The 23,081-nt window shown below is 50.4% G+C and overlaps 1 protein-coding gene across 1 annotated transcript in view; it reads left to right on the top strand.

The window, feature by feature from the left end:
* SMURF2 (SMAD specific E3 ubiquitin protein ligase 2) overlaps window positions 1-23,081 on the top strand; it is a 1,116,208-nt gene that overhangs the window by 1,072,088 nt on the left and 21,039 nt on the right. The window contains exon 18 of the mRNA XM_086930925.1: window positions 8,665-8,740. Coding sequence (XP_086787051.1) covers window positions 8,665-8,740 — 76 coding nt within the window. The remainder of the gene's footprint in view (window positions 1-8,664; window positions 8,741-23,081) is intronic.

Genomic DNA, 23,081 nt, shown 5'->3' with positions numbered 1-23,081 from the left:
TATTCCCACTACTTTCTGGTACCCAAGAAGGACAAGGGGGGCCTACGACCTATCTTGGATCTAAGGAACGTCAACGGCTTCCTCCGGAAGGAGAAGTTCAAGATGTTGACGTTAGCTCAGGTCTTGGCTGCTCTAGACCCACAAGACTGGATGGTAGCGTTGGACTTGCAGGATGCCTATTTACACATCCCCGTCCTGCCGGCCCACCGGCGTTACCTGCGGTTCTCGGTAGGCCTGGAGCACTTTCAGTTTATCGTGCTTCCCTTCGGCCTTACCAGCGCCCCACGGGTGTTCACAAAGGTGATGGCGGTGGTCGCAGCCCATCTGCGCAGGTTGGGGGTTTCAGTCTTCCCCTACCTAGACGACTGGTTGTTGAAGGCGGGCTCGCCCCAGACAGTCGTCCACCACCTTCAGATGACGGCAGACCTCTTGCACGACCTGGGGTTCTCCATCAATGTGCCGAAATCACACCTGTGTCCCTCTCAAAAGCTCCTTTTCATCGGAGCGGTTCTGGACTCGGCGCAGTTTCGGGTTTATCCTCCGGAACGGCGGGTCCGGGATATACAGGCTTTGATTCCCATCTTTCAGCCGCTATCCCGGGTTTCGGTCAGGTTGACGCTGCGGCTGCTGGGACTGATGGCTTCCTGCATCCTTCTGGTGCATCACGCCCGGTGGCGGATGCGGGCTCTGCAGTGGGACCTGAAGTTTCAGTGGGCCCAGCATCAGGGCAACTTGTCCGACCACGTCTTGATCTCGGAGGGCACTGCGAGACAACTGCAGTGGTGGCTTACGGACCGCGATTGGGTCAGAGGCAGATCCCTCTCCCTTCCCCAACCGGAGCACGTTGTCGTGACGGACGCGTCCCTCCAGGGCTGGGGTGGCCACTTGGGAGAGGCAGAGATCAGAGGCATCTGGTCTCCGGCGGAGTCCCGGCTCCATATCAACCTGTTGGAGCTGCGGGCGATTCGTCTGGCACTGAAGGCATTCCTCCCCTTTGTCAACGGGACAACCACCGCCATGTGGTACTGCAACAAACAGGGCGGAGTGGGGTCGTGGACCCTTTGCCAGGAGGCTCTGCGCCTCTGGCAATGGCTGGAACGTCAGGGCGTGACTCTGACGGTTCAACACCTGGCAGGTTCTCTGAACGCCAGGGTGGACGAACTCAGCCGTCGGTGCTCGATGGATCACGAATGGCGTCTGAACTCGGACGTGGCGCGAGGCATCTTTCTGCAATGGGGAGAGCCTTGGTTAGATCTATTCGCCACAGAAGAGAACGCGCAATGTCATCAGTTCTGCGCGTTGGAGTTTCCAAGACGGCACTCGCACGGCGACGCCTTTCGGCGCGAGTGGAGTTGCGGTCTGTTATACGCCTTTCCGCCTATACCACTTCTGCCCAGAGTGCTGAAGAAGATCAGGCGCGACCGGGCCCAAGTTATCCTTGTGGCTCCGGACTGGACTCGAAGGTACTGGTATCCCGAGCTACTCAGCATGTCAGTCGGTCCCCCGATCCGCCTGCCCCTTCAGGAGGACCTTCTGTCGCAGCAGCAGGGGACGGTCCTCCACCCGAACCTGTCCAGTCTCCACCCCCATGCTTGGAGATTGAGCGGCGGCAGTTGAGGCCATTTGACTTGCCTCCTGAAGTCTGTGATGTTATTCTGGCAGCCAGGCGTCCCTCCACTAAGTCGGTATACGCCTGTCGGTCGAACAGATTTGTGGCATGGTGCACAGCAAAGGCTGTGGATCCTCTTTCTGCCCCTCTTTCGGAGGTTCTTCTGTTTCTTCTTTCTCTTGCCCAGCAGGGCTCTGCTCTGGGCACTATCAAGGGCTACCTTTCTGCCCTTTCAGCCTTTTTAAGGCTTCCTGATCAGCCTTCTTTGTTCAAATCCCCGATTGTAACTCGATTCTTGAAGGGCATCACTCACATGTTTCCACCTGTTTCGTTTGTGATGCCTCAGTGGGATTTGAACCTGGTTCTGACCTTTCTGATGTGTGCTCCCTTTGAGCCCCTTCATTCTTGCCCTCTCCGTCTCCTGACTTTAAAGACGGCTTTCCTGGTTGCCATCACCTCTGCCAGGAGGGTGAGTGAGCTCCAGGCTCTTTCTGTCAAACCTCCTTTCTTGTCCATTCATCCTGACAAGGTGGTTCTGAGGACTAGACCTTCTTTCCTGCCCAAGGTTGTTTCGGCCTTTCACATCGGGCAGTCCATCACCCTCCCTTCCTTCTTCCCGCCTCCGCATCCTTCAAAGGATGAAGAGCGGCTCCATCGTCTGGACCCAAAAGGTGCGCTTTCATTTTATATGGATCGCACACGCCAGTTCCGGGTGGATGACCAACTGTTTGTTGGCTACGTGGGTGCGAAGAAGGGACGGGCGGTCCATAAACGGACCATCTCTCGATGGGTCGTTCTCTGCATCAAAGCGTGCTACTCTTTGGCTCGAAAGGAGCCTCCTGTTGGGCTGAGGGCCCATTCCACTCGGGCCACGGCGGCTACAACTGCCTTGGGCCGGGGAGTCCCTTTGCAGGACATTTGCCAGGCGGCTACGTGGGCCTCGCTGCACACTTTCGCGAGGCACTACTGCCTGGACAGTCAAGTCCGGAGGGATGGCTTCTTTGGCCGTTCTGTCCTCCAGGACTTTCTGGTGTAGGAATGTATTGGTTCGCAGACCCACCACCGGGGTTGGTATTGCTGGGGTATCTATTCTAAGGTAAGGAATCTAACACTAACGTGTTTCTTTCAGATGAACAAGTTACTTACCTTCGGTAGCGATATATCTGTAAGAAACATTAGTTAGTGTTAGATTCCTTACCGAACCCACCCATCCTCCCCGTTCTGCGAACTGATACCTAGGGTTAAGGACATCCCTTTCAGGGCCCTAGTTTTACATGGCACCAGTGTTGGTTCTCTCATGGCTCTGCGTCTCCTGGCGCGGAAAAGCTGCGTACAAAGAACTGACGTCAGCGCGCGGAGGCGGCGTCTATATACTCCAGCGACGTCATCACGGCGCACGACGCCGACGACGGACGCGGAGCCGCAGGGGACGCCTGCAGACGACGCCTACCGACGCGCAGGGGTACTGCTACGCAAAAGTTTCCGGATCCAGACTGACGCCTGGGGATATTCTAAGGTAAGGAATCTAACACTAACTAATGTTTCTTACAGATATATCGTTACCGAAGGTAAGTAACTTGTTCGTTTATACCATATAATGAGAAAAAGTACAAACCAGCTTCTTTGGACCTACTCTACATCAGGGGTCTTATCCCACATGACTCAATAGTGGTCGCCCCACTAGAAAAAGAGCTGCAGCCCAAGCCTCCAGGGACGCTCTAACTCCTGACAAGGAAAGTAACAAAGCTGCAGAAAAAAAGAGTAGCAATAGATGCGGCTAGCCATTGGCTCATCGCAAGCTTGGTAGATTTCCTCTCTAGGTACGACAGAGTTTAGTGGGAGGAGATGGAGAGGCTGTTGCAGCACTTTAATGAGCAGTACTGTAGGGGGGGGTTGGTTAAGGAAAGCAGTGCCATCTCTAATGCCAACATCAGGTGTACCTTCGATGTGGACGATACCACTGCAAGGGGATTGAACACCTCAGTTATCTTAAGATGCCATTCCTGGCTCCACATGTATGGTTTGAAGCAGAAGGTGCAATGACACCTCATCAGCCTGCTGTTCAATGAGGATTACCTCTACAGACCTCAGGTTGACACAGTGCTAGAAAAAATAAAAACAAAACACTGAGACTGCCAGGGCAGTGAGTGCCTTGTAGGTACCCTCCGACATGGGCTTCTTTCAGAGGCAATAGTCCAGGGGGGCTCTAAAGCAAAATCCCCAGAACCTTCCTAGTTCTACCAGAGACAGCAATAACGCTATCACCAGTAGGGTTCCAGAGGTTTCCCTTTGTTTTTTTTTTTAGAGGGAACAGCTCTAAGAGCAGGGACAGAAGCACCATCTTTTAGTAAGCCTCTACCTCCAAAAAGGGATTTGCCCTGCATCACCCCCTACTGATCACACAACACCTGTCAAGGGGAGACTACAGTGATTCATCCCCTTTGGAAGATCACCTCTGACCTGTGGGTCTTGTCCATCGTTGAACATGATTACAGCATGGAGCTCGTGACCACCCCATCAAACATTCCACCATCCCCCATTCAACAAGGAGGGTCAGGCGCTCCTGTCAAAAGGAACCCCAGAGCCAGTGTCCTACCAATACCAGGGCAAAGGCGTCCACTCCCTATACTGCCTCTTCCCCAAGAACAACAGATTCCTCAGAACAGTCCTCGACCTCCATCCTGTCAGCAGATGAATCCTATCAGAGCACTTCTACATGGTCACCATACAGGATGTTATTCCGCTGCTGCAGCTTGGCGACTTCCTGGCCTCCCTTGATCTGAAGGATGCCTACTTCTTCATCCTGAATCATCCAGCCCATCAGCGCTACCTCTACTTCATGGTAAGTGATCAACACTACCAGTTCAAAGATTTCCCCTACCTCGACGACGGGCTGATCAAAAGTGCAAGCAGAGAAGGCCAGTCCTTCCCTCTTTCACAGCAACCTGTTGCAGGTAGACTCTTCTCATACCTGGTACCCCAAAGTGACTTGCACTAAAGACTCCTCTGTAAAGACTCCTTTCTGGCCGGCTAGGGAGGCACACCTAAACACAACAGTCCAGAGTCTGTGACATCTACAGTTTCTCCACATCAACCACTTGAAGCTGTTAGCTATTCAACTAGCTCCCAAGGCCTTTCTCCTTCAAATTCAAGGCAAGGTGGTCATGGTCCGTACCGACAACATGACCATCATGTTCTATCTGCAGAAGCAGGGAGGCACTCCTCCGCATTCCCTGTCAGCCCTAGTGCAACAGAATTGTTACTGGGCCATCCATCACCTGGTTCATCTTCTGGCAGAGTACATGCAGGGAGTGAACAATGACTTTTCAGACCTGCTCAGCAGGATGCAGCAACAAGTCCACAAGTGGGAACTTCACCCACAAGTCCTGCTCCCCACTTCCACAGGTAGGTTACCACTGTCATAGACCTTTTCGTCATTACAGAAAATGCAAAATGCCAAAACTGTGCCACTAGGTTTCCATAACCCCAATTCATAGGCAATGTTGTGGATAAAATGTTCATGGATCTTTGTCTATGCTTTTCCTCCTCTTCCACTTATTCCGTACGTGGTTAGGAAGCTGAGGATAACATCCCTTACCCTAGTGTTTCAAGAATGGGCCAGACAGCGATGGGTCTCCACCCTGCTTGAGATGTCAATTGTCCAACACAAGAAGCTCGCCAACAGGCCCGACTTTCTCACTCAAGACCATGGCAAGCCAGGCTCCAGGAAGCTCAACTAGCAATTTGGCTCCTGAAGTCATAGATTTTGGTTAGCTGGGGCTACTGCAGGAGTGCATGGACATACTCGCGGAAGCCCGTAGGCCCACCACACGTACTCGGTACGCTGCCAAGTGGAAACGTTTAGTGCACTACTGCACCCGAAACAAAATGAATGTGCTCATCCCTACAATACTGGACATTATTTCATACATCCTACACTTTCAAAGGTCAGGTTGGTTTATACATCAATCAGTCTACACCTAGCCGCCATTGCTGCATACATGCAGGACAGTGAACACTCTTCTCTTCAAAATCTCTTATTAAAGCTGTTATGGAGGGCTTTAAGCGAGCAATCCCACATTGGATACCCTCTGCCCTTGTCTAGAATCCTAACATTGTCCTCACCAGACTAATTGTGCCACCATTCGAGCCCCTCTACCCTTTACAGTTTCTCTCTTGGAACATGTGTATCTCATCGCACTCACCTCACTCAGATGCCTGAGTGAAATTACAGGCCTTTACTCTTTAGGAACCTTTTTACAAAGTCCACAAGAACAAAGTGGTTCTCCAAACCAATCTTAAGTTTTTTTTGTCCAAGGTGATCTCTCCTTTATACCTTTACCAATCCATTGAGCTCCTTGTCTTTTTCCCACAACCTAACTCAGTAGCCGAAAGAGCACTCCGCACACTTGTTGTTTGGCGTACTCCTGTGTATTAAATTGACAGGACCAAATCTTTTGCAAGACACAACAGCTGTTTGTAATTTTCCCTCAGCCTCTTAAAGGCCACGCCATTTCAAAGGCAGAGATTGCCAAGTGGATTGTTAAATGTATCCAGACCTAATATGCTTCAGCTAAAAAACTACCTTCCCACCTATGTACCTTGGTGCTTCAGGAGAAGCATTAAAGGGCACTACTATGGCTTTTCTGCCACTTGATTCACTCCACACACCTTTAAGAAGCATTGTGTGGGTGTGCTATCATGAGCACAGGCCAGAGCTGATCAAGCTGGTCCTCTGGACTTTGTTTCAGACCTCTGCACCATCCACAGAATAGCTAGAGTTTTTGTCAGTACTGCTTTTTAGTTATGCAGAGCATCTGTATTTACAACTACACTTTCTATGAACGTAATATGTTACTTGCCCTGTAACCATCGGTTTGTTTCATGTAGTCCAGTGGATTCACAAGTACCCACCCTCCTCCCCCTGGAGCCAGTAGTTGTTCAAGATATTTTGCTCTTTAAGGTATTTATCTCTACTTGCATGGTCACAGTTCTTCCTGTACACACCATTCCATACTTATTCTCAGCTGTTGGGACGAAAACTGTCTAACAATGGAGTCTGTGACCATGCGCATCTACATCCAGAGGAGGAGCTACCAAGACCTTGTAACTTGAAAGAAGACTTTAAAGAAAAACAACTTGCAACATCCGAACCCAACACTAGATGGCAGGAGTATGCAGAGCATGTGAATCTACAGCACTACATGCAGCAAACAGATGCTTACAAGGTACGTAATGTATTCCTTGCTTAGCATCCGTGTGGTTGTATTGTATACCTGAAAACATTTTGATGTGTCACTCCAGTTCATGTGTCTGTTAAAGAGACCACCTTCCTTATTTTGTTTCCCGGGTAATATCACTACATCTTACTTAGAAGCCCCAGCTTCGATATAGCGATGACGTTTGCTGCCTAGTAAATGTAGCATAAATCTAGTGGCATACATTGTTTGGGTAAAGAAAGGTAAAATTGCCTGGAAGTAACATGAAGTATTTGATGATTGTGTTAGTTACAAATTGAGTGTTTACATCAGCCCTCTTGACCTTTACCTGGTAAACCGCAAGTGTGGGCTGCTGTTTACTGGACTCATCACTGACAATGGGTCTTGCATTTACGGGAGTTTAAGCTATTGTCATTTACAATGGCAATAGCTCAAACTCTAGTAAATGCAAGATCTAGTTCACTTTAAAGAAGCGACTGTCATTGTCCGGGGCTGCTTGAAAGTGAAAGCGTGCATGGCGAGGAAAGCAAGTCGTGCCTGCAGTAGGAGAACCCCGTTAAAGAAAAGAGTGCTTACAGAGTAAGTTAGATACAATGTCTCGCAACCGAAGTAAAAGGGGCAGTCGCCATGGAAAGTTACAAATGCAGACAAGGCGGTATTATGGAGGGAATAACAAGCCTAATTATTACTCGCAAGTCAGCTTTTACGAAGGACAATGACACAAGCCGATGACCAATATGGGCGTAAAGTGGGTGGGGCTTCATAAGCCATACTGCATGCCTCGCAGTTGCGCATGTGCTACCCAGGCTCGATCTAAAAAAGATAAACAGGCAGGTATGTATTCAAAGGTTAATTGAAGTTAAAGGAAGTAACTAGTGTGTGCTGCACTGCAGCTTTAGAAATACCTTCATTTAACCCCTCCCCTGCTGATGACGGAACCGCTCCGTCATCAGCCACGGTGGCGCTGTGCTGATGACGGAGCGGTTCCGTCCTGGCCCACCCGACGCGCCTGCGCGGCGCGGATTCCGCGCTGGGCGTTCTATTGAGCGGGCGGGGCCATGACGGAACCGCTACGTCATCAGCACAGCGCCACCGACGCTGGCGACGGAGCGGTTCCGTCACCAGCATGCACCCGCCGCTCGGCCGCCCTCCCCCCTTAGCACTGCGGCGGAATAGCCGCTGCAGTGAAGGGGTTAAAAAAACATCTTGTAGCAAAAATGTAAAATATGATAGTCTCTTCAGAATTCACAAAATGTGCACAGAGAAGTATTTAACTATATAGTTTTCTAACATTAATTTAGAAATATCAATTATTCCCCCCAAATGCTGACAAAAATGCCAGCAGTGAACTAAGAAGCAAGTCAGTTATGTGCACTTTTTGGGTGGCCTAGGTTCCTCTTATACATAAACAATATTATAGTTTTCTTAAATCAAACACAGGAAGGTTTTGCACAGCGCACATCTTGAAGCCATGTATTTTAAGGTCTTCCTGTATATGATAATGGGAAAAAAAGAAGGGAAAGAGAAATAAAACAATTGAAGAGGATCACACAAGTTGGTTAAGTGGGGAAGTCTGCATTAATCCCAGGTTTTTTTGCTGCACATCGTGCAGTTCAATCACTAGATGTATATATTTCAGTTTCTCCACACTCACCTTATCACCAACCCGTCCCACCCCGGAGCACCACCGTGCAGGCTTCAGTGCAGCCCTCAGTCACATCACAGACCAAACTTTTTGGCCCCTGGGAAAATCTTTGCAAGTAACTATGGTTTACATGCTGTTATTTTGTTGGTATAATTTTTCATTTATTCTTCCTGTTTATTTGCATTTTGCAGGTGCTGCAGGACCACGGTTATTTACCATACACCAGATTGATGCTAGTACTAATAACTTGCCGAAAGCTCATACATGGTGAGGAGATGAAATACAATTTTCAAGAGAAATTGAATTTGCCTCATACATTTGCTGGATCTTTTTGAATAGATGATGATTGAATTTCTTTTTATTGTCTGATGTCTGAGACATATTTTCTCCTGTATGTTACCTTTTTGCCTTTACTCCTTACAGCAGGCAAATGATGAAAAACATGCAATATAAAAAAGGGAAATATTGTTTTACTAATTACAGCGCAATAGTTTGTAACCATGCAGGAAATTGACTTCAAATGAGTGGCTCCAATAAAACTGGAAATTTGTGGCTATCAACATTGGGAAACATTGCAAAAGCAATAGCTTCTAGCTGGCAGTCTATTAATTCTGGAGTACCCAAGCTAAACCAAAAACTGGAAAATTAATGAGAGGTCAAGTTGAATGTCTTCTAGGCTTTTATGAAAGGGAACTAAGTGGTAAGGACATGGGTGTGAAGGAATAATGTGGTATAGAGTTCAGCAGTATATATATATAGAAAACTGCCAACCACTTCAACGCACTAACCTTGATAGTACAGGGGAAAGTTATTGCATGGCTGATCGCTTGGCTTGGTCGAGAAGACAAGTTGCAGTTTAGTCCTATAGACAGATGTACATTACCCTTTGGGCACTTACAATTGAGGTAATTACATTTTAAATCTACTTAAGCCATTACTGATCCAACAGCAACGTCTGAGCAGACCATAGACTAACTTATGGCTCGAATATAGGTTGGAACACAGGTTTCTGGAATTTCTGAAATTTGAATTGGGGCCTGCCATACTATAAAGAGCATTTGCATAGTATAGTTTAGAATTTGTCTGGGACTTGATGTTTCCATAGGTAGTCCTCATTTAGATAGATAACAAAACACTCTTCACAATTGCTCTGACATTGGATTCCATTCACAATACATGCCAAAAAGAATGGTGGCCAAATATGAAAGACAGTAAAGCAATAAAGTACAAGAGGCAATTGGTCTACACAAGATGTTCTTCTGTCTTTGAACTTTATGTAAAATCTTAGTCACCCGAACCTCAAAGTCCTAAACATTTTAAATAAATCCCTGCTGACACACAAATAGTGTCATTAGCATGTGAGTGGAACCATAGGCCAGTGTTGATAAAGATGCAAACACGTTGTCACATTAATACATTAAAGAGAGCAAAATGAAATGCCCAAAATCTCCCTCAAGTGACACCCTAAAGGCACCACCGGGCAGGGAATCCAAGAAACTGGAGCAGTTCGGTAAGATTTTCTTCTTCCGCCAGTTCAGGGCTGCGGTTAGTGAACACCGCATGCCTCTTGGGCCATTATTCCCACTCTGTGTGGGATGTGGTAGCGCATGTGCTGCCTCAATGTCCGGAGGAGGCCCGGACAGTGCTCTCTCAAGCTATTGCTGAAGGGAGGGATGCAGCCAAGTTCACTATCCGTTGTGGCCTTGACACCGACGACTCGCTGGGCAGGGAGATTTCCACAACGGTGGTGATTCGGCGCCACGCCTGGCTGAGGACAACTGTTTTTTCTGGTGATGTCCAGAACACACTGATGGACATGCCCTTTGATGGCATTCACCTTTTTGACAACAAAGCAGATGGAGTGCTTTAAGGATTTGCGGGCTACGGCCAATTCCTTGGGTCTTTCAGCCAAGCGCCCTCCTCTTCCTTCTGCTTTTTGCTCCTTTCGTGGCCACGGAAAGAGTGCCCAACACTTTTGCTTCAGAGCCACAGGCCTGCACAGCAACAGTCTCAGTGTGGACGTGGGACCCGCCGGGTCAGTGGTCCAGCGAGCGGGTCAGTCCACCTCCACTCCAGCCACCACTGCCTCCAAATCTTCCTAGTCTATTGTTTCAGGCACATCACATGCCAGTGGGCGGCAGGATTCACCATCACCTCCCCCACTGGCGCACCATCACTTCGGACAAGTGGGTTTTACAAAAAGTCCGAAGGGGCTACTCCCTCCCCTTAGAGACTACCCCTTCAGCCATGCCACCCCAGTACCACTGCATGTCGGGAGATCACTTGGCACTTCTTCAATAGGAAGTTGTGGCCATCTTGGCCAAGGGGACCATCAAGCTCATTCCTGCGCCAGAAGTAGGACGTGGTTGTTATTCCCACTACTTTCTGATGCCCAAGAAGGACAAGGGCCTGTGTCCTATCTTGGACCTCAAGGACGTCAATCGCTTCCTCCAGAAGGAGAAGTTCAAGATGTTAACTCTGGCTCAGGTCTTGTCTGCCCTGGAGACTGGATGGTAGCGTTGGACCTGCAGGACGCATATTTCCACATTCTCGTCCTGCCGCCCCACCGGAGTTACCAACGGTTTATGGTAGGCCACAAGCACTTTCTGTTTACCGTGCTCCCCTTTGGCCTTACCAGCGCCCCTAGGGTGGCAGTGTTCGCAGCTCATCTCGACGACTGGCTGTTGAGGGCGGTCTCGCCCGGACAGTCGTCTTCCACCTCCAGACTAAGGCTGACCTGCATTCGCTGTGTTCTCCATCAAATTGCCGAAGTCACACCCGATTCCCTCTCAGAAGCTCCTTTTCATCGGAGCGGTTCTGGACACAGCGCAGTTTCGGGTCTAACCTCCCGTACAGAGAGTCCAGGACATTCGGGCTATGATTCCGATCTTTCAGCTCATGTCCCGGGTTTCGGTCAGAATGACCCTGACGCTGCTGAGCCTCTTGGCCTCCTGCATCCTGCTGGTCAATCATGCCAGATGGCATATGCGGGCTCTGCAGTGGGACCTGAAGTTCCAGTGGGCGCAGCATCAGGAGAATCTGTCCGATTACGTCCAGATCTCGGATGGCACTGCACAACCCTTGCGGTGGTGGCTCACGAACCGGCATTTTGTCAATGCCAGATTCCTCTCCCTTACCCAACCGGAGCACACAGTGGTGACGGATGCGTCCCTCCTGGGATGGGGCGGCCATATGGGAGAGGCAGAGATCAGAGACCTCTAGTCTCCGGCGGGGTCCAGGCTCCATATCAACCTTCTGGAGCTCCGGGTGATCTGACTTGCACTTACGGCATTCCTTCCCTCTGTCAAGGGGAGAGTAGTGCAGGTGTTCACAAACAACACCACCGCCATGTGGTATTGCATCAAACAGGGCGGAGTGGGGTTGTGGACCCTATGTCAGGAGGCTCTTCGCCTCTGGACATCGCTGGAACATCAGGGCATTTTCCTGGTGGTTCTACACCTGGCTGGTTCACTGAACAAAAAATAAAGGGGAGTGAAGAGGCTTGAAGGTAGAATCATCCTCTTATTACTATTAGTCAACAAAAAGATCCAACCACTGCATTATACAAAATTATTTCATTATCTGAAAGATTATAGTTCTAATGGTGACGTAAAAAGAGTGTTTAGCCCCCTGCAGTTTCAGGGAAAGGGGGGAAAAAAACCAGTGTTTTTAAATACCCCTCACACACTGAAAATTAATTCAGTGTCATGCTTCATTATTGGAGTCTTCCCGTCCCTCTACGGGGCGGGCGTGCTATGATCTACGTAGACGTGGAAGCACTTAATTTCTGAAATGGGTTATGTGTAGTTCATAAGGTGGTATGGTCAGGAAAGTAGCCGTGCAAATTCTTTTTTAAAGGTGCCTGGCTAGTGGAAGAAAAATAATTTTATTGCCTTTCCTAGCTGGCAACACAAAAAATGGGGAGACTTCGAGAGACTACTATGAGTGGCCCTCTACTGGGTCAACATGTTTCAAAAGTCATCCCCTTGGCTTACTTCTTCAGGACTGTGCGCAATCCCTACTCTATATTAAACCATGTACATGTGCCTTTCAATGTTCAGTACACGTTCTGCATGCTTAAGATTTGCATGCAAAAAAATAATTGTTTTTTGTCAGTGATCTGTAAAGGAAAAAACAGAAAAATGGTAATGAAAACAGTAAAAAGCTATACTGTAAACGCACATCACCATTATGTGGACAACGCAATTATGTGGTAAATATCACCGTGATATATTTTTCACAAATGTTTATTGGCGCCATACTCATTCTCTATAGTCGGTGCTGTGCTGCCCAATGCTGCATTTATCAAGGGTTACTCACAAGGTATAAAAACATCTCACGATTCTTAGAAACAGTTAAAACACACTTGATCTCATCCACACACACACACATTATTTTTTAAATCAGCCCGTGATTTGGTCTACGGCATCGCTCAGAATTTACATTATGAAACATACACGCTAGTTCTCAAAGCGATGATATCTTATACATACATCACGGAAGGGGAGGGCGCCTGTAGTCAGACACGATTCAGAAAAGGGGGTGGTGATGGACAGAGTTTCTGAATTAAGCAGAATACTCCTACCCAGTCAACAGATCAGGGCTTGATCCATCACCGTTTTTTAGCTCACTGCACCATCCCAGCTCAGAACCTGGCTACATGCAAATTAGTCTGTCCCTGTCCCAGTGCATCATGGGAACAGGCAAACCAAACTACCAAGCCAATTTTTTCACTGGGAAGAATACAAGCTTCCGTTTTGGTTCCGTTTTGGTTTTGGCCACTATAGGTGTGGCAGGGTATACTCAGACATGAGTCCCTTTCTCACTGCACCATCAGGATTCAAGCAAGCCGGGCGGAAGACGGCTGAAATGCCAGAAACCGGTCTCCGGTAGCTTGTCTCCTTTCTGGTGAAGAATTGGCTTGGTAGTTTAGTCTGCCCTGTTCCCATGATGCACTGGGCCAGGGACAGACTGATTTGCATATAGCCAGGTTCTGAGCTGGGATGGTGCAGTGAGATAAATAACGGTGATGGATCAAGCCCTGATCTTTGGACTGGGTAAGAGTGGTCTGCTTAATTCAGACACTCTGTTCATCACCACCCCCTTTTCTGAATCGTTGTAGTCAGACACTGCATGAAGAATAGTGGAGATTAGAGCTTTGCATTCGCGATTAGGTTTAGGGGCGGCTATTTTAAAGACTTCGCCATTGTCTTACATTGTCAGGGCTGCACACTCTCCCGGGTATTACCTTCTTGTGGCTCTGATCAACGGTTTCTGAGCGTCCGGAGCCTGTATTTAACTTCCCAGCTGTGTGGAAAGGCGCTAAACATGTGAGAGTGAGCAAACACTAGAACGTGACTTTTCACGAAATGGCCGCCATTAGTGTGTCGTTCGCTGGTGTGAGGAAGTCCACACTTCATTTCCAGGTTCCAGCGTTTTGTTAGTCTTTCTTCTAACGTGGTACTGGTCAGACATAGTTGACGATAGTCGATATCTGACTTTTATTATTTCAAAAAGGTGAAACATAATATTAATGTAAAAAGGAAGAAAACAATTCTGAGCGCTTGCGCTTTTCTTATGTTCATAAATATGAAGACATGTCCGTGAAAAAAACAGGAGTCTAGTGTACCTGAAAAATGACTTTGTATAGTATGATTAATGGACCTTTTGCTGAGACGGAATAGGGTTCCTCTGGAGAGTCCCAATTTTCTTCTCGATATGTAGGGATACCCTAATAGATCAAAAATAGTCACTTCCTTTTAGTATATTTTGTGGCATCACTTGACTTGGTGCAGATAGCCCTGTCAAGTGAAGAGGTGACGTGGGCCCCTAGTCAGTCCTTGAGGGCGCTTTATAAGCTCTTCACGGTGCCTCTCCGCAGTTATGGTCTCTAGGTGTTTGCACAGGGTAGTTCTAGTTGGTTCCGGGGAATTTCATCATTCATACCTGTGTCATAAGTTCTCAGGCGAAACACCCATCTTTGTTCTTTGTCAAATAGGTATCCCTCATTTTGGACCTGTTCTATCACTGTCCAAGCAATGTCTTCCCATTTGTGCCCCGTTTCCAGGAAATGCGCAGCATCTTTGTAGTTTTCTTTTTACATTTGATGTTGTTTTTGTGTTCTCCAATCCTGATTTTTACGGGGCGTGTGGTCATTCCCACGTATTCTTTTTGGCATGGGCACGTGATTAGATATACCACATTGTTTGTATTGCATGTTGTAAAATGCCTTTGTTTCCATCTTTTGCTGTCCCGGAAAGTTATTTCTTTGCTTTTTTTAGTTAATCTGCAAACATTGCACATTCCACATGGATTATGGCCTGTGATTCGAGGTAGCAGTGTGGTTTGTATTGTAGATTCTTTCTCTCGTGGTCTTGTGTGCACCGCCAGGTCTCTGATGCTCCTTCCTCGTCTGCGAGGAGATTCGTTTCGGGATATTCATTCCTCCACTTTTCAAGATCCTCCAATGTTTAATCACAATCTTTGTGATCTGGTTGGAGTTCGTATTGAATGTTGTGATACAGACTGGACGATTTTACTCTTCTTTTTGTGGTGGCGGTTCTAAGAGACTCTTTCCGCAATTGTTCCAAGCTCTTGTATAGGCTTTTTCAAACACTTTCTCTGCACTCACTCTGCACTCACTCTGCACTCACTCTGCACTCACACTGCACTCTGCACTCACACTGCACTCACACTGCACTCTGCACTCACACTGCACTCACACTGCACTCTGCACTCACACTGCACTCTGCACTCACACTGCACTCTGCACTCACACTGCACTCTGCACTCACACTGCACTCTGCACTCACACTGCACTCTGCACTCAGTCACTCTGCAGTCGCACTCACTCTGCACTCACTCTCACTCTGCAGTCACTCTGCAGTCACTCTGCACTCGCACTCTCTCTGCACTCGCACTCACTCTGCACTCACTCTGCTCTCACTCTGCACTCTGCACGCTGCACTCACTCTGCACTCACTCTCACGCTGCACTCACTCTGCACTCACTCTGCACTCACTCTGCATGTCGCACTCACTCTGCACTCTGCATTCACACTCACTCTGCACTCGCACTCACTCTGCAGTCACTCTGCACTCGCACTCACTGCACTCGCACTCACTCTGCACTCGCACTCACTCTGCACTCGCACTCACTCTGCACTCGCACTCACTCTGCACTCGCACTCACTCTGCACTCGCACTCACTCTGCACTCGCACTCACTCTGCACTCGCACTCACTCTGCACTCGCACTCACTCTGCACTCGCACTCACTCTGCACTCGCACTCACTCTGCACTCGCACTCACTCTGCACTCGCACTCACTTCGCACTCACACTCACTCTGCACTCTCTCTAACTCTGCACTCACTCTGCACTCTCTCACTATGCACTCACTCTCACTCTGCACTCACTCTGCACTCACACTACTCTCACTCTGCACTCACTCTGCATGTCGCACTCACTCTCACGCTGCACTCACACTGCACTCACTCTGCATGACGCACTCACCCTGCACTCACATTCACTCTGCACTCACTCTCACTCTGCACTCACTCTGCACTCACACTCACTCTGCACTCACTTTGCAGTCATACTCACTCTGCACTCACTCTGCAGTTGCACTCACTCTGCACTCTCACTCACTCTGCACTCTCACTCACTCTGCACTCGCACTCACTCTGCACTCACTCTGCATGTCGCACTCACTCTGCACTCACTCTGCACTCACTCTCACTCTGCACTCACTCTCACTCTGCACTCACTCTCACTCTGCACTCACTCTCACTCTGCACTCACTCTCACTCTGCACTCACACTCACTCTGCACTCACTCTGCACTCACACTCACTCTGCAGTCACTCTGCAGTCACTCTGCACTCGCACTCGCACTCACTCTGCACTCACTGCAGTCACACTCACTCTGCACTCACTCTGCAGTCACACTCACTCTGCACTCACTCTGCAGTCCCACTCACTCTGCACTCACTGCAGTCACACTCACTCTGCAGTCACACTCACTCTGCAGTCACACTCACTCTGCAGTCACACTCACTCTGCAGTCACACTCACTCTGCAGTCACACTCACTCTGCAGTCGCACTCACTCTGCACTCGCACTCGCACTCACTCTGCACTCGCACTCACTCTGCACTCGCACTCACTCTGCACTCACACTCACTCTGCACTCACTCTGCAGTCCCACTCACTCTGCACTCACTGCAGTCACACTCACTCTGCAGTCACACTCACTCTGCAGTCACACTCACTCTGCAGTCACACTCACTCTGCAGTCACACTCACTCTGCAGTCACACTCACTCTGCAGTCGCACTCGCACTCACTCTGCACTCGCACTCACTCTGCACTCGCACTCACTCTGCACTCGCACTCACTCTGCACTCGCTCTGCACTCGCACTCACTCTGCACTCGCACTCACTCTGCACTCGCACTCACTCTGCACTCACACTCACTCTGCACTCACACTCACTCTGCACTCACACTCACTCTGCACTCACACTCACTCTGCACTCACTCTCACTCTGCACTCACACTCACTCTGCACTCACTCTGCACTCACACTCACTCTGCAGTCACTCTGCAGTCACTCTGCACTCGCACTCACACTCACTCTGCACTCACTGCAGTCACACTCACTCTGCACTCACTCTGCAGTCACACTCACTCTGCACTCACTCTGCAGTCCCACTCACTCTGCACTCACTGCAGTCACACTCACTCTGCAGTCACACTCACTCTGCAGTCACACTCACTCTGCAGTCACACTCACTCTGCAGTCACACTCACTCTGCAGTCGCACTCGCACTCACTCTGCACTCGCACTCACTCTGCACTCGCACTCACTCTGCACTCGCACTCACTCTGCACTCGCTCTGCACTCGCACTCGCTCTGCACTCGCACTCACTCTGCACTCGCACTCACTCTGCACTCGCACTCACTCTGCACTCGCACTCACTCTGCACTCACACTCACTCTGCACTCACACTCACTCTGCACTCACACTCACTCTGCACTCACACTCACTCTGCACTCACACTCACTCTGCACTCACACTCACTCTGCACTCACACTCACTCTGCACTCACACTCACTCTGCACTCTCTCTAACTCTGCACTCACTCTGCACTCTCTCACTATGCACTCACTCTGCACTCACACTCACTCTGCACTCACACTACACTCTGCACTCACTCTGCATGTCGCACTCACTCTCACGCTGCACTCACTTTGCACTCACTCTGCATGTCGCACTCACTCTCACGCTGCACTCACACTGCACTCACTCTGCACTCACTCTGCACTCACTCTGCATGTCGCACTCACTCTGCACTCACTCTCACTCTGCACTCACTCTGCACTCACTTTGCAGTCATACTCACTGCACTCACTCTGCAGTCGCACTCACTCTGCAGTCGCACTCACTCTGCAGTCGCACTCACTCTGCACTCACTCTGCAGTCGCACTCACTCTGCAGTCGCACTCACTCTGCACTCACTCTGCACTCACTCTCACTCTGCAGTCACACTCACTCTGCACTCACTCTCACTCTGCACTCACTCTCACTTTACACTCACTCTGCACTCACACTCACTCTGCAGTCACACTCACTCTGCACTCCCTCTGCAGTCACTCTGCAGTCACTCTGCACTCACACTTACTCTGCACTCACTTTGCAGTCACACTCACTCTGCAGTTGCACTCACTCTGCAGTCGCACTCACTCTGCAGTCGCACTCACTCTGCAGTCGCACTCACTCTGCACTCTCTCTGCAGTCACACTCACTCTGCACTCACTGCAGTCACACTCACTCTGCACTCACTCTGCAGTCACACTCACTCTGCACTCACTCTGCAGTCACACTCACTCTGCACTCACTGCAGTCACACTCACTCTGCAGTCCCACTCACTCTGCACTCACTGCAGTCACACTCACTCTGCAGTCACACTCACTCTGCAGTCACACTCACTCTGCAGTCACACTCACTCTGCAGTCACACTCACTCTGCAGTCGCACTCACTCTGCAGTCGCACTCACTCTGCAGTCGCACTCTCTGCACTCACTCTCACTATGCACTCACTCTCACTATGCACTCACTCTCACTATGCACTCACTCTCACTATGCTCTCACTATGCACTCACTCTGCACTCACACTCACTCTGCACTCACACTCACTCTGCACTCACACTCACTCTGCACTCACACTCACTCTGCACTCAGTCTGCAGTCACTCTGCAGTCGCACCCACTCTGCACTCACTCTGCACTCACTCTGCACTCACTCTGCACTCACTCTCACTCTGCACTCACTCTCACTCTGCACTCACTCTGCACTCACTCTCACTCTGCACTCACTCTCACTCTGCACTCAAACTCACTCTGCACTCACACTCACTCTGCACTCAAACTCACTCTGCACTCACACTCACTCTGCACTCAGTCTGCAGTCACTCTGCACTCACTGCACTCTGCAGTCACACTCACTCTGCACTCACTCTGCAGTCACACTCACTCTGCAGTCACACTCACTCTGCAGTCGCACTCACTCTGCAGTCGCACTCACTCTGCAGTCGCACTCACTCTGCAGTCGCACTCACTCTCTCTGCACTCACTATCACTATGCACTCACTCTGCACTCAGTCTGCAGTCACTCTGCAGTCGCACTCACTCTCACTCTGCACTCACACTCACTCTCACTCTGCACTCACTCTGCACTCACTCTCACTCTGCACTCACTGCACTCTGCAGTCACACTCACTCTGCACTCACTCTGCAGTCACACTCACTCTGCACTCACTCTGCAGTCACACTCACTCTGCATTCACTCTGCACTCACACTCACTCTGCAGTCACACTCACTCTGCACTCACTCTGCAGTCACACTCACTCTGCAGTCCCACTCACTCTGCACTCACTGCAGTCACACTCACTCTGCAGTCACGCTCACTCTGCAGTCACCCTCACTCTGCAGTCACGATCACTCTGCAGTCACGATCACTCTGCAGTCACGCTCACTCTGCAGTCACGCTCACTCTGCAGTCACGCTCACTCTGCAGTCACGCTCACTCTGCAGTCACGCTCACTCTGCAGTCACACTCACTCTGCAGTCGCACTCACTCTGCAGTCGCACTCACTCTGCAGTCGCACTCACTCTGCAGTCGCACTCACTGCACTCTCTCTCTGCACTCACTCTCACTATGCACTCATTATCACTATGCACTCACACTCACTCTGCACTCAGTCTGCAGTCGCACTCACTCTCACTCTGCACTCACTCTCACTCTGCTCTCACTCTGCACTCACACTCACTCTTCAGTCACACTCACTCTGCACTCACACTCACTCTGCACTCACTCTGCAGTCCCACTCACTCTGCACTCACTCTGCAGTCCCACTCACTCTGCACTCACTCTGCAGTCCTACTCACTCTGCACTCATTACAGTCACACTCACTCTGCAGTCGCGCTCACTCTGCAGTCGCGCTCACTCTGCAGTCGCGCTCACTCTGCAGTCGCGCTCACTCTGCAGTCGCGCTCACTCTGCAGTCGCGCTCACTCTGCAGTCGCGCTCACTCTGCAGTCGCGCTCACTCTGCTCACTCTGCAGTCGCGCTCACTCTGCTCACTCTGCAGTCGCGCTCACTCTGCAGTCGCGCTCACTCTGCAGTCGCGCTCACTCTGCAGTCGCGCTCACTCTGCAGTCGCACTCACTCTCACTCTGCATCACTCACTCTGCACTCACTCACTCTGCACTCACACTCACTCTGCACTCAGTCTGCAGTCGCACTCACTCTGCACTCACTCTGCACTCACTGCACTGCAGTCACACTCACTCTGCACTCACTCTCACTCTGCAGTCACACTCACTCTGCACTCACTCTCACTCTGCACTCACTCTGCACTCACTGCAGTCGCACTCACTGCAGTCGCACTCACTCTGCAGTCGCACTCACTCTGCAGTCGCACTCACTCTGCAGTCGCACTCACTCTGCAGTCGCACTCACTCTGCAGTTGCACTCACTCTGCAGTCGCACTCACTCTGCAGTCGCACTCACTCTGCAGTCGCACTCACTCTGCACTCGCTCTGCACTTACTCTGCACTCTGTCTGCGCTCACACTCACAAACTCTGCACTCACACTCTGCACTCACACACACTCTGCACTCACACACACTCTGCACTCACACACACTCTGCACTCACACACACTCTGCACTCACACACACTCTGCACTCACACACACTCTGCGCTCACACTCTGCGCACTCACTATGCGCACTCACCCACTCTGAACTCACCCACTCTGAACTCACCCACTCTGAACTCACCCACTCTGAACTCACCCACTCTGAACTCACCCACTCTGAACTCACCCACTCTGAACTCACCCACTCTGAACTCACCCACTCTGAACTCACCCACTCTGAACTCACCCACTCTGAACTCACTCACTCTGAACTCTCACTCTGCACTCACTCACTCTGCACTCACACTCACTCTGCACTCACTCTGCACTCTCTCTGCAGTGACTCACTCTGCACTCACTCTGCAGTCACTCTCACTCTGCACTCACTCTGCAGTCACTCTCACTCTGCACTCTCTCTGCAGTGACTCACTCTGCACTCACTCTGCAGTCACTCTCACTCTGCACTCACTCTGCAGTCACTCTCACTCTGCACTCACTCTGCAGTCACTCTCACCCTTTAGTCACTCTCACTCTGCAGTCACTCACTCTACACTCACTCTGCGCTCACTCTGCACTCACACTCACTCACTCTGCAGTCACACTCACTCTGCAGTCACACTCACTCTGCACTCACTCTGCAGTCACACTCACTCTGCACTCACTCTGCACTCACTCTGCACTCACTCTACACTCACTCTGCACTCACTCTGCACTCACACTCACTCTCACTCACTCTGCACTCACACTCACTCTGCACTCTCACTCACTCTGCACTCACACTCACTCTGCACTCACACTCACTCTGCACTCACACTGCACTCACTGCACTCACTCTGCTCTCACTCTGCACTCACTGCACTCACTCTCACTCTGCACTCACTGCACTCACTCTGCAGTCCCACTCACTCTGCAGTCACACTCACTCTGCACTCACTCTGCACTCACTCTCACTCTGCGCTCACTGCACTCACTCCGCAGTTACACTCACTCTGCACTGACTCTGCAGTCCCACTCACTCTGCACTCACTCTCACTCTGTAGTCCCACTCACTCTGCAGTCACACTCACTCTGCAGTCCCACTCACTCTGCACTCACTCTGCAGTCACACTCACTCTGCAGTCACACTCACTCTGCAGTCACTCTGCACTCACACTCACTCTGCACTCACTCTGCAGTCACACTCACTCTGCAGTCACACTCCCTCTGCAGTCACACTCCCTCTGCAGTCACACTCCCTCTGCAGTCACACTCCCTCTGCAGTCACACTCCCTCTGCAGTCACACTCCCTCTGCAGTCACACTCACTCTGCACTCACACTCACTCTGCACTCACACTCACTCTGCACTCACACTCACTCTGCACTCACACTCACTCTGCACTCACACTCACTCTGCACTCACACTGCACTCACACTCACTCTGCACTCACACTCACTCTGCACTCACACTCACTCTGCACTCACTCTGCAGTCACACTCACTCTGCAGTCACTCTGCACTCACACTGCAGTCACACTCACTCTGCAGTCACACTCACTCTGCAGTCACACTCACTCTACAGTCACTCTCACTCTGCACTCACACTGCACTCTGCACTCACACTGCACTCACACTCACTCTGCACTCACACTCACTCTGCAGTCACACTCACTCTGCAGTCACACTCACTCTCCAGACACACTCACTGCAGTTGCACTCACTCTGCAGTTGCACTCACTCTGCAGTCACACTCACTGCAGTTGCACTCACTCTGCAGTCACACTCACTCTGCACTCTCACTCTGCACTCTCACACTCACTCTCACTCTGCACTCTGCACTCTTACTCGCACTCTGCACTCTCACTCACTCTAACTCTGCACTCTCACTCTGCACTCACTCTCCCTCTGCACTCTCTCACTCTGCACTCTCACTCTGCAATCTCACACTCACTCTCACTCTGCCTCTCACTCTGCACTCTCACTCTGCACTCACTGCACTCACTCCGCAGTTACTCACTCTGCACTGACTCTGCAGTCCCACTCACTCTGCAGTCCCACTCACTCTGCAGTCCCACTCACTCTGCAGTCCCACTCTGCACTCACTCTGCAGTCACACTCTGCACTCACTCTGCACTCACTCTGCACTCACTCTGCACTCACTCTGCACTCACTCTGCACTCACACTCACTCTGCACTCACACTCACTCTGCACTCACTCTGCAGTCACACTCACTCTGCAGTCACACTCACTCTGCAGTCACTCTGCACTCACACTCACTCTGCACTCACTCTGCAGTCACACTCACTGTTAGACGGGGACCTGGAGGGTCGGCCGAGGACAAGGGGAGAGGCCTCCGGGGAGGGCCGTCTCCAGCGATCGTACAGACAAGTAACTCCCCCCCCCCCCCCCCCCCACAGATGGACACCACAC

Source organism: Lissotriton vulgaris, chromosome 7 (genome assembly GCF_964263255.1).
Source record: "Lissotriton vulgaris chromosome 7, aLisVul1.2, whole genome shotgun sequence".
Lineage (NCBI taxonomy): Eukaryota > Metazoa > Chordata > Amphibia > Caudata > Salamandridae > Lissotriton > Lissotriton vulgaris.
Note: the sequence above shows the minus strand (reverse complement) of the source record. Positions and strands in the feature narration are given on the sequence as shown.